General features: G+C 42.6%; 1 protein-coding gene across 2 annotated transcripts in view; it reads left to right on the top strand.

Moving 5' to 3' along the window:
• MGAT4B (alpha-1,3-mannosyl-glycoprotein 4-beta-N-acetylglucosaminyltransferase B) overlaps positions 1-15084 on the top strand; it is a 444527-nt gene that overhangs the window by 207340 nt on the left and 222103 nt on the right. For both annotated transcript variants that reach the window (XM_044281108.1, XM_044281109.1), the window contains exon 2: positions 10782-10961. In XM_044281108.1, coding sequence (XP_044137043.1) covers positions 10782-10961 — 180 coding nt within the window. The remainder of the gene's footprint in view (positions 1-10781; positions 10962-15084) is intronic.

Raw genomic sequence — 15084 nt, 5'->3', positions numbered from 1 at the left:
ATTTATATGCAAATTAGTTATTTTGAGCACCTGGGGACTGGCCGTAGTTTTTGGAGCACTGCTACTGCTATACCCCTCGCTTCCCTGTATACTCCTCCTCCTCTTTGATTGACAGGAAAAGACCTTTTATCTAGCCTTGTATTCTCGTGTCTGCTCTGTGGCGCACAAATAGTTATTGGTGGTCCAGCATTATTGTGGTATGCTATAAGTAGTCATTGGTGTCAGTGTATACTGTTTATTGGGTATACCTTAGTAAAACTGGACCACCAATGACTATTTGTGAGCCACAGAACAGGCAAGAAAATACAGGGCTAGATGAGAGGTCTAACCTTGTTAATTAAAGAGGAGGGGGTGTAGCAGTAGTAGTACCCCAAGCACTACAATAAGCCCCTAGGTCAGGGATTCACAACCTCCAGCCGTTTTGAAACTACAATTCCCAAAATGCTCCATTCACATTTATAGGAGTTATAAGAACTGCTGAGCATGTTTGCATGCTGGGTGTTGTAGTTTCACAGCAGATGGAGTGCCAAGGGTTGCTGATCCCTGCCCTTGAAACAACAAATTAGCATATAACTAAAACTAAAGATATCTTGGCAGTGGTTCAACAAACAAAAGAAAGGTATCAATTTAATCATCATGATCAACTCTACCAGGCAATATGCCTGGTTTAATAGGGTTGATCATGCTGACAGATGCTCTTTGACAAAGTCGGATTTATCATAGAATGGCATTCTGCAGTTGGTTTGTACTGTGAAGCATTGAAGCTGCATTAATAAAAACAGACGCCAAAAAGCCTTTGCAGGGGATTTGAGCTTTGTAATGGAAACACAGATTATACAGCACACAATTTAGAATCGATTTAGGTTTATTGGACAGCTTATATTTTTATATTTTCAATAATTAAAAAATAGTGGTGTCTATTGCAAGTATTTGATGCATTAGACATGTTTATACTAACCAACCTAGTTAATGTAGTAGATCTGAGGCTGAGCCAGTTCGTGGATTTTTACAAATTGAAGTACCACTTGAAATATTGTAGAAATATTACATTTACAAGTGAGAATAAAGCATGTAGACGTAATAATTTGCCCTTGAATGTTTCTAAAGCAGTCAGGAATACATTTGTAATAATTTTACATAACAAAAAAAGAAGAAAAAAAATCTATATATGATCTTAGGTTAGTGTGTCCAATTTTTAAGAATAAGGAAATGTTTGTATCCTTGTTGGTCTAATTTTCACTTAGCACTTGATCTTAAAGTGTAACTGTCATATTTTTATTTTATTTGCTAGTTTATTAAATGTAGGCATGTTTACCTGAGTTAGCCTGTCAATGGTGTCAAAAGATCTGTATTACCTTATTATAACAGCTTTCATTAAAGGGGTTGTCCGGGTTCAGAGCTGAACCCGGACATATCCCCATTTTCACCCAGACAGCCCCCCTGACAAGTGCATCGAAGCAGTTTATGCTCCGATGCTCTCCTCTGCCCTGCTAAATCGCGCAGGGCAAAGGCATTTTCTAGCGTTCCGGTGACGAACCGGGCTCTCCATAGGGCTGCAAGTGAGCCTAGTGATGTCACCGACACCGATGGGCGGACTTTAGCGCTGCCCTAGCCTGTAAAACGGCTAGGGCAACGCTAAAGCCCGCCCATCAGAGCCGGTGACGTCACCGAGCACACTGCTGGGCAGAAGCCTCCGCCCGACAGTGTTATTGTAAATAAAAGAGCCCTTGCCCTGCGTGATCCAGCGCTGGGGAAGGGAGCGCATCGGAGCATGAAATGCTCTTGTCAGAGGGGCTGTCTGGGTGAAATTATGGGTATGTCCAGGTTCAGCTCTGAACCCAGGCAACCCTTTTAACCACCTCCGGACCGCCTAACGCACATGTGCGTTCCGGAGGTGGCAGGCTGGCGCACAGTCACGCATATATGCGTCATCTCGCGAGACGCGAGATTTCCTGTGAACGCGCGCTCACAGGAACGGAAGGTAAGCGAGTGGATCTCCAGCATGCCAGCGGCGATCGTTCGCTGGCAGGCTGGAGATCCGAATTTTTTAACCCCTAACAGGTATATTAGACACTGTTTTCATAACAGCGTCTAATATACCTCCTACCTGGTCCTCTGGTGGTCCCTTTTGTTAGGATCGACCACCAGAGGACTCAGGTAGGTCAGTACAGTCGCACCAAACACCACACTACACTACACTACACTACACCCCCCCCCCTCCCGTCACTTATTAACCCCTTATAAACCCTGATCACCCATGATCACCCCATATAAACTCCCTGATCACCCCCCTGTCATTGATCACCGCCCTGTCATTGATCACCCCCCTGTCAGGCTCCGTTCAGACGTCCGTATGATTTTTACGGATCCACGGATACATGGATCGGATCCGCAAAAAGCATACGGACGTCTGAATGGAGCCTTACAGGGGGGTGATCAATGACAGGCGGGTGATCACCCATATACACTCCCTGATCACCCCCTGTCATTGATCACCCCCCTGTCAGGCTCCATTCAGACGTCCGCATGATTTTTACGGATCCATGGATACATGTATCGGATCCGCAAAACACATGCGGACGTCTGAATGGAGCCTTACAGGGGGTGATCAATGACAGGCGGGTGATCACCCATATACACTCCCTGATCACCCCCCTGTCATTGATAACCCCCCTGTAAGGCTCCATTCAGACGTCCGCATGCGTTTCGTGGATCCGATCCATGTATCCATGGATCCGTAAAAAATCATGCGGATGTCTGAATGGAGCCTTACAGGGGGGGTGATCAATGACAGGGGGGGTGATCAGGGAGTCTATATGGGTGATCACCCCCCTGTCATTGATCACCCCCCTGTCATTGATCACCCCCCTGTCATTGATCACCCCCCCCCCCCTGGTAAGGCTGTCACCCCCCCCCCCCCACCCTGTTTTGGGGTGTCATTTTACATATACCCATGCTGGGTGAGAAAAATATCTTGGTCACCTGCCAACTTTGTATAAAAAAATGGGAAAAGTTGTCTTTTGCCAAGATATTTCTCTCACCCAGCATGGGTATATGTAAAATGACACCCCAAAACACATTCCCCAACTTCTCCTGAGTACGGCGATACCAGATGTGTGACACTTTTTTGATGCCAAGGTGGGCAAAGGGGCACATATTCCAAAGTGCACCTTTCGGATTTCACCGGTCATTTTTTTACAGATTTTGATTGCAAAGTACTTCTCACACATTTGGGCCCCTAAATTGCCAGGGCAGTATAACTACGCCACAAGTGACCCCATTTTGGAAAGAAGACACCCCAAGGTATTCCGTGAGGGGCATGGCGAGTTCCTAGAATTTTTTATTTTTTGTCGCAAGTTAGTGGAATATGAGACTTTGTAAGGAAAAAAGAGAAAAAAAAAAAAATCAGCATTTTCCGCTAACTTGTGACAAAAAATAAAAAATTCTAGGAACTCGCCATGCCCCTCACGGAATACCTTGGGGTGTCTTCTTTCCAAAATGGGGTCACTTGTGGCATAGTTATACTGCCCTGGCAATTTAGGGGCCCAAATGTGTGAGAAGTACCTTGCAATCAAAATGTGTAAAAAATGGCCTGCAAAATCTGAAAGGTGCACTTTGGAATATGTGCCCCTTTGCCCACCTTGGCAGCAAAAAAGTGTGACACATCTGGTATCGCCGTACTCAGGAGAAGTTGGGGAATGTGTTTTGGGGTGTCATTTTACATATACCCATGCTGGGTGAGAGAAATATCTTGGCAAAAGACAACTTTTCCCATTTTTTTATACAAAGTTGGCATTTGACCAAGATATTTTTCTCACCCAGCATGGGTATATGTAAAATGACACCCCAAAACACATTCCCCAACTTCTCCTGAGTACGGCGATACCAGATGTGTCACACTTTTTTGCTGCCAAGGTGGGCAAAGGGGCACATATTCCAAAGTGCACCTTTTGGATTTCAGCGGTCATTTTTTACACATTTTGATTGCAAAGTTCTTCTCACACATTTGGGCCCCTAAATTGCCAGGGCAGTATAACTACCCCACAAGTGACCCCATTTTGGAAAGAAGACACCCCAAGGTATTCCGTGAGGGGCATGGCAAGTTTTTAGAATTTTTTATTTTTTGTCGCAAGTTAGTGGAATATGAGACTTTGTAAGAAAAAAAATATATAAAATCATCATCATTTTCCGCTAACTTGTGACAAAAAATAAAAAGTTCTATGAACTCACTATGCCCATCAGCGAATACCTTAGGGTGTCTACTTTCCGAAATGGGGTCATTTGTGGGGGTTTTCTACTGTTTGGGCATTGTAGAACCTCAGGAATCATGACAGGTGCTCAGAAAGTCAGAGCTGTTTCAAAAAGCGGAAATTCACATTTTTGTACCATAGTTTGTAAATGCTATAACTTTTACCCAAACCATTTTTTTTTTTTTGCCCAAACATATTTTTTTTTTATCAAAGACATGTAGAACAATAAATTTGGCGAAAAATGTATATATGGATGTCGTTTTTTTTGCAAAATTTTACAGCTGAAAGTGAAAAATTTCATTTTTTTGCAAAAAAATCGTTACATTTTGATTAATAACAAAAAAAGTAAAAATGTCAGCAGCAATAAAATACCACCAAATGAAAGCTCTATTAGTGAGAAGAAAAGGAGGTAAAATTCATTTGGGTGGTAAGTTGCATGACCGAGCGATAAACGGTGAAAGGAGTGTAGTGCCGAAGTGTAAAAAGTGCTCTGGTCATGAAGGGGGTTTCACCTAGCGGGGCTGAAGTGGTTAAAGGGGTTTTTCGGGATCAAATTATTATTTTTTTAAACAGCTGAATCAAGGTCCCCCCATATGTTTTTAGGTATTTTCACCATTTCTACATTGCTCCAACGGTCCCCCACGCATTGTTTACATCTATGTTTATTTTTGCCTACCTTCCTGCCGCACTGCACTGTGGTTCCCAGCGCAGCGCGGCATCACGTGGTTTCAAATGACTATCATCTCTGCTGTGACTCCGCCCCCTCATTAATATTCCTTGCTCTGCCTCCTTCATTCATAATAAAGCGCCCTGCCTGGTGATGTCATCAGACCGGAGGGGCGTGGCTTAGCACAATAGGTTTAACACAAAAGGGGGGAAGGGGTCAGCACATCCCAATGCGCAGGTGCACGTTGCTTGTGGCTGCAAATATACATCTGAAAAACACATAGTGCAACAGCACTCTACAAACCAAAAGTAGAGTACAAAGGTATATTACATTGCAAATGCTATGCTAATAACTTAGAGATGCTTAGCAAATACATTTTGGCACGCCAAGGCGATCTCTATAAGACTGGCTCAAATGATTTTGTACAAAATTTATTTGCTAAGCATCTCTAAGTTATTAGCATACCATAGCATTTGCAATGTAATATACTTTTGTACTCTACTTTTGGTTTGTAGAGTGCTGTTGCATTATGTGTTTTTCAGATGTATATTTGCAGCCACAAGCAACTTGCACATGCGCATTGGGATGTGCTGATCCCTCCCCACCTTTGGTGTTCGTAGTATTATATATAGGAGTTGTGGCTGACTCCTATGGTCGTGCACTCCTTTAGCCCCTCTTCTGCCTCACAGGCTGATTTTGAATGAGCATGAGTATATAGTCTGCTCAGCATGCATGCTGGTATTTGTAGTCCCTGTATTCAATGAAGGCCATTTTGGCTCCACACAGATATAAATCAAAAGGGGCCCAGCATGCATGTGGGACCTGCACTTCCTGAATTTCATGGTCGCTGTTATGGCACCCAACAGGTGAGCTTTAGTGTTAGGACCCGTTTTATAGAGATCGCCTTGGCGTGCGGCAGACGGGCTCAAATGATTTTGTAGAAAAAAATGTATTTGCTAAGCATCTCTAAGTTATTAGCATAGCATTTGCAATGTAATATACTTTTGTACTCTACTTTTGGTTTGTAGAGTGCTGTTGCACCATGTGTTTTTCAGATTAGCACAATAGGTTGCCGCCTTGTTACCGCCCATCCAGGCACTTTGAATAATTAATGTGGCTGAGGGTGACGTCACCGGGCTTCGGAAGAGGCTTCGCTTGGCAGAAAGGGACCCGGTACATCACTGAGTCTTGGAAAAACAGCACTTCTGTCTGACAGTTGGAGATTTGAAAACTGGGCATTAGAAATGTCGGGTAAAGGTAGGACAGGCACAATTGTAACATTTAGGGCATTGTTGTACACATACTCCAATCTTCTCAATCTCGGACAACCCCTTTTAATGTCCTCTGTCCCTTTCCACTGTTCCTTTAAAAGACAGTTGCTATGACTTGTCTGTCTCTGGCTAAGAAGACAGGAAAACAGAGGGGCGGTCCTTCACACTGCATGCCTGCATTAGGCTTCAGAGTGAGGAGGTGTGTCTCTCAGTAATCCAATCTGATTGGCTGGCAGGGAGCTGCTGACTACAGCTAGTGTGTATGGGAAGTGAGGGAAAGCAGTTTTGGCCTCAGAGAACTGGCAGAGGAGTCATCTTGAGAAGGTCCTCCATTGTAAATGTTTAAACAGCCGTAACTAAGGGAAAAACTCAAGGAAAACAGTGGTATGTGAAGGAACTAAAGATTGCTTTATGCATAATGCTTTTGCAGCAGTAACATATGCTAAAATTGATTATTGGATGAAAACATGACAGTTACCCTTTAAAGAACTTACTCTTGAAGAACTTGTCAGCTCTTCTAACATGTCTGTTTTAGTAAATATTTGTCTTTGTCACAATTCTGAAACATCTTTTCTTAGAATTCTGCATTGTGCTATTCCTCCTGGAAATTAATACATTGGAAACTGAATGTTACCATTCCACAAAAAAGTTTCCCTACATACACTAGCACTGTGCCTTGAATATTTACATATTTGAATAGAGCCTCTGTTCAGGACCCGCGTATGCTAACCAGTGCAGGAAGAGGCAGTCAAGAGCGTCTCCTTCAGGGGCAGCCATCAGTTCAGGGTGAACTGAGCACTTGCTAATAGATTACCCCACCAGATTCCAGCCAATGGCCTGGGGTCCCTGCAGCAGGATATGTGTAATCAGCTTAGGGTACTTTCACACTAGCGATTTTCTTTTCCGGCATAGAGTTCCATCCTAGGGGCTCTATACCAGAAAAGAACTGATCAGTTTTATCCTAATGCATTCTAAATGGAGAGCATTCCGTTCAGGATGTCTTCATTTTAGTCTTTTTGACTTTTCAGGACGGAGATAATACCGCAGAATGCTGTGGCTTTATCTCCGGACAAAAAAAACGGAACACTTGCTTGAATGCCGGATTTTTTCAATAGGAATGTATTGGTGTCGAATACGGCATTTAAATTGCCGCATTGACGGATCCGGTATTCCGGATTGCGCAGACCTTTAAAAATTAGAAAAAAATAAATACCGGATCCGTTTTGCCTGATGACACCGGAAAAACGGATCAGGTATTGCAATGCATTTTTCAGATTGATCAGGATCCTGAAAAATGCTTGATCAGTCAGAAAAAATGACATGCGTTTGCATACAGTTTGCCTGATCAGGCAGGCAGTTCATGCAACGGAACTGCCTGCCGGAATCAAACAACGCAAGTGTGAAAGTACCCTAATTATCCTCCTGATAAAAAAATGCATTGTTCAAATGGGTTGTCTTTAAGAGCAAACAATGGTAGAACACAGGAAAATAACCATTATTCTCCCATTAAATCCCCTGCTTCTCCAGTGGTCCCCCACTGATCCTACAGCGTTGACATCACATACATCAATTTACATGAGCACTGCAGCCAGTCACGGGCCTCCAGAGTAATGGTTATTTATTTATTTATTTTATGCACTTATATAGCGCTACTATATTCCGCAGCGCTTTACAGACATTAGCATCCAACTGTCCCCAATGGGGCTCACAATATAAGGCCCCTATCAGTATGCCTTTGGAGTGTTATTCTTTTATGTTATACCATATCCGTTCTTATGGTACTGCCACATGGTTTTGGAAGCAATAATCCGGAGTGGATCATAAAATTAGAGAAAATAAAGGATGGATACTTTTTTTTATTCACTAACTCCTGGTTTTGGCGTCCAAAAGCCTGACTGTCTGGCTGTTCACTTAGGCAAGTTTTTTACATTCCTGGACAGCCCTTTTTAAAAATGAGGCCTCTGTGGCACTGACTGCGTTGCCTGCCCTTGAAAGTCTAGTGGGCATTTATCTTGTCTATGACCATGGAATATGTTATGGAGTCTGTTAAATAATTGGTGTCCTTCACTGCAGAATGCTTTATTTGCAGATAAAGAAACATTTTTGTCAGATCTGCTGGGTCGCCTTAAAAAGCCATTATTTTCTCTTTCAGAGGTTATTAAAAGTATTTACTAGAGGTATAACAAGGGATATTGAAATTACCTTAAAGGGAACCTGTCACCAGGTTCCCTTTAAGGTACATGGGACATGGGCTGCTAGATGGCCGCTAGCACATCTGCAATACCCAGTCCCCATAGCTCTCTGTGCTTTTATTGTGTTAAAAAAACGTTTTGATCCATATTTCCAATTTTCTGAGCGCAGCACCGCCCCGCGTCCTCCGAATCTCCTCCTTGCTGGCTGACATCACAGAGCTGGAGCGCGGAAATCTTGCGAAGCGCGAGCTAGCGCATGCGCAGTGTCGGCATCATGTTCATTCCCTGTGTTGGCATCAGCACAGGGAACGAACTACGCATGCGCTAGCTCGCGCATCGCAAGATTTCGGCGCTCCAGCTCTGTGACGTCAGCCAGCAAGGAGGAGATTCGGAGGATGCGGGGCGGTGCTGGGCTCCTTTCCGCTGGACTTCTTTCCGCTGAACTCCTCTCCGGATACAGGACACATATGAGGTCATTTGCATATCGATCAAAACGTTTTTTTTAACACAATAAAAGCACAGAGAGCTATGGGGACTGGGTATTGCGGATGTGCTAGTGGCCATCTAGCAGCCCATGTCCCCAGCTCTATGCACAAAATCCTAGTGACAGGTTCCCTTTAAAGTGCTGATTATAATGGAACTCGGTTAAATTGTAGATTTGCTTCTTACCACACATTATCACAGTTTACTTTGTCATATTCGCTGTTGGCTCTAAAGATGTTTATAAAAAAAAAAAAAATTGTAGATTTGCTTTTAATCTTGCTGAAAGTGATGTTCTATAAAACTTTTTATATGATTTTCGTAACTGTTTAATTTCAGTTGAAAAAAAAAGCTAAAAAGAACAATCTAACCATAATTTGACGTAAATTGCCTGAAGATATTTCAGAATATCAGTACTTGGGCAGAGGCTATATGTTGTGCATTACTTTCATACTGTATAAACCATGTAGTTTATATGGTGGAAAATGAAGCAATAAAGCCTCATTCACACGTCCGTGTCCGTGCTCAAATCAGTTAGAAGGTGGTCAGTGATGCATCCGTGAAGCTGTCCGTGAAGGATCAGTGTGTGGTCCGTGTGCCCGTTTTTTGCTGTCCATGTGTCATCCGTGTTTCACTGACACTGAAAAGCTGAAAAATAATTTTCAAAGCATCTCTTCCTAATGATCCGTGAAACACGGACGCAACACGGATGGCATCCGTGTTGCATCCGTGGTTTTCACGAACCCATAGACTACAATGGATGTGATGGATCTGCGAACACGGACAAAGTAGGGCATGGATCCGTGCTAAAAACCCGGACCGTGCTAAAACACTGATGTCTGAATACACACATTAAAATGAATGGGGACATGTGCTGTCCGTGGAGAACATATACAGCACACGCCCGTGAATCACTGACGTGTGCATGAGGCTTTACTCTGGTGGATATTTCCCTGCTCCTTATATCCACTGTTTAGAGCCTCCGTCATATCATTCTGTGGTACGCTGTTCAGTAAATACTCATATGAGATCCATCACAAATGGTTCGTAATATTTCACTTATTGAGTCATATTGGGGACAGTAGTCTAGAGCTGCATCTACAAGCTTTCCGACAGATACTCTCATCACATCTGAGCTCCTAAAATGTAGACATTAGGTGTTTTTATTCGTCTTTTCATCAGATATCCTCAGTGTCTCATGTAAAGAATGCAAATCACCCAAAGCGTGCACCAACGTTGAGCGAGCAGAAAATAAGGGAAGAGTTTGTTGAGACGGCAGTATAATTGTCAGTGCAGTAAGTTATCAACATGTGAACGGCCAAAGTTGGAACGTTTAAAGGAGTTCTCCAGGGCTTTACCTATGTTCTCCATTTCAGCTAGCCTGTAGAAGGAAGAAAGTTGAAGCAGTACTTACCCTTCCACGATCTTGAGAGAAGCCCTTTAAGTCCTGCCCTGGGAATGGTCCAACTATTTGGGGACCCCCAAAAATTCCAACTTTTAGACAGGGCCCCTTTAGTGGTCTGGTTTGCAGGATGTCCTGAAAAGCATGCACTTGTCAAGATTAGTAATTAAGTATATATAAGTTCCTCCCTCAACTTTTTAGGTAAACTAATTCCGAATATAAACTGTTTTGTGCCTAGTACAGGGCAACCTCTGAACCAGTATACCAATTTTTCTGGGAGATTGTTGAAAAATAATCCCATACCTGCGCTGTCACATTTCTGGTCTCCAGGTAGGGGGTATTCAGGAGAACTTCCAAGGGACCACATGGCAGCAGCTAGTGAAACACAAGTCTAAGAGAAACCATCAAGCTTTCACAAACTTCTCATGGGAGTATCTATTCACTACAGGGCATACTGTATATGTTCACTTATTGAGCGTTTGTGGTTGCTCTAAACTAACTTGTCTACTTTTTTTTCAGGTGATGTGGTGGATGTTTATCAGAGGGAGTTCCTGGCCCTCAGGGATCGACTGCACGCTGCTGAACAAGAGAACCTGAAACGTTCCAAGGAGCTGAACCTGGTTCTAGATGAGATCAAAAGGGCCATATCCGAAAAACAAGCCTTACGAGACATCAACCGGACATGGAGCAGCTTATCAGGTGAGATTTCTGCAATTCATATTTTGTCTGATCCTTGTCTTCTGCTCAGACAACCTGTGAATGTTGAGTTTGACAATAAAGGGATATGGTCTCAATTTTCTACACTGTTATCTTAAACTCTGTTTTATGTTCCTTTTAACAATGCTGCCAGTTGTGTAGTTATATTTCCATGTGATATTGTGCAACGTTTTATGGAAAATATGGATATCTGGAAAGTACTTTACTATTACATTTAGGTGGTTTCTTTAAAACTGGGAAGTATATATTACGGCAAGATCGTATTTGTTAGACCGGTGCATTACCCAATTTGTTTATGGGAATAGAACAAGAAAAAATAATGTTTCCTAATTAAGAATTTACAGCCCGTGTAATAGTTGACAGCTTTATTCACAGTTCTGGTTACCAAGTCAGCAAGTTGGTTGTCAGACACGCCCCTAACCACTTTGCTGAGTATCTATAATGCAGTGGGAGAGTCGGTTTTTCCTACATACGTAACTGTCCAGTTTCTGGGGTAAGTGCCATACTTGAGTAAAGCAGAGCAAGCTTTGTGCAGACAATAGGCCAGATTTATCATTACAGCTTACTCCACTTTCACATATGGCTAAAGTCAGTTTTAACCAAGTCAGATTTATGATCGGCCCTTTAAGACTGTAATAAATGTGGTTTGACGGTAGCAGTTTATCCGTCAGTAAGCAGCTTTACAAAAGTCGCACGTTTTTATGAAAAAGTCGCATGTTCTATTAAAGTCTCATAAGATAAGCATGGTCCTCACTGGAGTGAAATTGCGACTTTTTTGCGACTTTTTAAATAGTCCCGTATAAGCAAAACTTCGTGGCACTCTGCCGTCCGTTTGCCGCTGGAAGTCGGGTTCCCATCCCGTTTCAATAGTAATGTAAAAACTCCAGCAAATAGCATTGCAAAAAGGAATCTTTTAATAGACATATGCGGCTGTGTAAAATTCATGACGTTTCGGCCATACATTAGCCTTCATCAGACTACAGCAAAACAAAAGGAAAAAAAAGAAAATAATATAAACACATCTTATATATACATATTTATAAAGTGTGCCATAGCAAGTGACATAGAATGTGGCACATAAGTATAAAGCAGTGATTCAAGTAAAAAGCAATAATTAAGGTCCAGAGAATTCTGTAATTTTGTCCAACAATCGATCAGTGGTCAGACATATCCTTGGTGCAGGTAATGTATTCCGATCCCATCTCCAATGAGAACATGTTAAGGAATATAATGTTCATGTGAACAGCAGTCCATAGAATGCTTACAAGTCCGTGGGCATCAGCAGCGTTACAGAAATGGAGCACAGATGTTGTCATGATAAAAGATGATTTCAACAGTACTAGGATAGGATATCCCTATGCTGCAATTAAATACCAGTATATAGATCTAACCTGGATAAAGTGAATTGGCAGTGGATCCATTAATAGATGGAAGGGAACGGAGAAGGGGGAAGGGAGAGAGTGAGAGCACAAGGCAAGAGATGAGGTAAGGAGGATACACACTATATAAAGCATGGCTATAGGTCATATATGCTCAGTATACAGGAAGGGTTAATTTGTCATAAGTAGACTAGTATTGTCCTACCTTCTGCCGCTTAAGGATGGATGTCCAGGATGTGGGCGTAGTGTGAAATGTGCAGTAGCACTGTCTGGGATGCGCCTCTGAGATTCAGGACGCGCGCCCTTATTTGAAGGAGTGTGTCCGGTAATGAGGGTCATGGCGCATTCTGTTTATAGATAGGATCCGGTATGTCTGATATGGATGCACCTCAAGCCTCGCTTGAGGTGTTAGTGTTGCGCATGCGCAGATGGTATAGGTGCGTATCAAGCCTCGCTGTGAGTACCATTATGAGTGTAAGGGATATTTGAAAAGTACAGTATCGCAATGCCTGATGTAGGGTAAAATAGGATAGAATGAAAACGGACTAATCTATGAGGGAGAATAAGACATAAAAGATAAAAGGACATAAGGGACATCAATACGGATAGATGATAATGATATATGACGTATGGACATATAGACAAAAGACATTAAACAGTCATAGGAGACATCAGAAAGATAACCTATAATAACATGAAAACATGGATACTATACCATAACGTGAAAAGGATACTATGGATGACCCAACGTAGTGAAGGGTGGTACGACTAATTCATCTAGAAAGGAACAACAGAATACATGAGAAAGTGGTGGAGACTATGTTACCACATACTACTATTGATATAGATAGGCATATATTAAAATAGTCCCAATAGTAAATCTGTCTAGAGATTCATTTACATAAGAAAACACGCCCACTTTCAGAAAACTGGCGAGCATAGTGCAGAGCAGAAAAAAGTCGCAGACTTTTTTGGGGACTTTTTCACTCCATTATTCTGACCTGAGCTAATGATAAGTCTGGCCCATTGAGCGAAGGAGAAATACTTGGAGATTTTAGCTCTGACGGCTGCAGAATTGTATTTGCAGGCTGTATTTCAGGATCAGTATAGTATAGCTGATATCTTGGTTAAGTTGATTCACTTTTTCATGTAGATTCAATGTTAACCATGCAATTCTTTTCAAAAGTGTCTTTAAAAAAATGACTGGTAGGCGGGTTTACATATATAGATGTAGTGCGGCCATAAATATTGTGTGAAACTTTCTTCCTGGTGAGATGTGAGAGCTATGCTCCCGCCTCTCCGCTTTCTCCCGGACACATTGTGCAGCTGCATCCCCCTGCTATTATTTACTGTGTTACTCTAGACAGATTTCTGCTGGAATGTGGAGAAAAGTTACTGCTATTTAGTAAGTATGGCAATAAGTACACTTGAATATGCCATTTGTAATTTGTGCTGCTTTTGGTTGTCAGGGAAAGAACGTTCCTTTTATTCTCTCAGATGTTTGTCAGCAGTTTCCTCCTCTCTCCTCATGGGAAAACCATATGCAGTCGTCCGAGCATATATATGGAGTCGAGAGTTGTTTGGCAGACAGCTATTGAAGGTGTATTAGTACCTTAAGAGGATTCGCGTATTTCAGTGACGAGAGGTGGGCGACAGCTTGCCTTTCAAAGAAATTAGGATTAGGGTCCATCCTCACATCCGTCATTCTGGCTCCACATCCGTTCTGCAAAATTCATTTCAATGGGGCTGCAAAACATGCGTACAGCACACAGTGTGCAAAAAAGATAGAGCATGTCCTATTCTTGTCCGTAATCGCGGACAAGTATAGGCATTTTTATCATAGGGCCAGCAATGTGCGGTCCACAAAATGCAGAATGCACGCGGCCAGTAGTCGTGTTTTGCGGATCACAAAACACTTATGGACGTGTGAATGGACCCTTAGGCATGTTAAGATTCAGTGTGCTCAATCGCTCTAAAATCTGCCATCACGAGGCAATTGACAGGCTCCCATATGCATGAGATAAGCAGAATCAGCCGACGAAATTGGTGGGTTTGGCTTATGTTTATTTCATGTGCATGACCAGCTCTACAGGTCGGTGCTTGTCCTTACACAGAATGCCCTATAATGCCTCTATGAACACTCATTGACAAAAAAATAACAGAGCCAGATAGAAATGTCGGGCTGCCGCAAGGCTCTGCATGAAGTTATGTCTTAGGCAGATATTGTAAATGATTATAGATGTGGTCTGATTAGACACTGAGTCTTGCTAAAAGAGGACATAAAAGTACTTCCTCTGCTGCCCTATAAAAAGGCTCTCAGAGGCTACTTTTTGGTAGTGAACCTCTTGTTGAGACATTGTTTACTGCTGGATATGCCTCTACGACTCACTCAAAGACATTTTGCCCAGTTGACAGACTTCGAGAGTGGGAACATCATTGATACTGAGAGAAGCAGGATGGTCATTTAAAAAAATTGGGCTATTTTGACCATGCTGTTAGGAGGTGTAGGGAGCAGTGGTTATGTGAGGCCACGCATGAGGAACAGGTGACAAGCGGCCTGGATGACCACCAGTAGAGAGGATTGTTTAATCTACCAACAAGCACAAGCAGCTCCCAGTTGTGTTGTCTATCATCCACACACCCCCAGCTCTCTTCCCGGACCATTTCCAGGCCCTTAGCAAAAGTAAATTCAGTGTCATGGCACCCATTACATGTCCTGCCTTTGA

This window comes from Bufo gargarizans, chromosome 2 (genome assembly GCF_014858855.1).
Source record: "Bufo gargarizans isolate SCDJY-AF-19 chromosome 2, ASM1485885v1, whole genome shotgun sequence".
Taxonomy (NCBI): Eukaryota; Metazoa; Chordata; class Amphibia; order Anura; family Bufonidae; genus Bufo; species Bufo gargarizans.
This window is presented reverse-complemented; position numbering and strand designations above follow the sequence as displayed.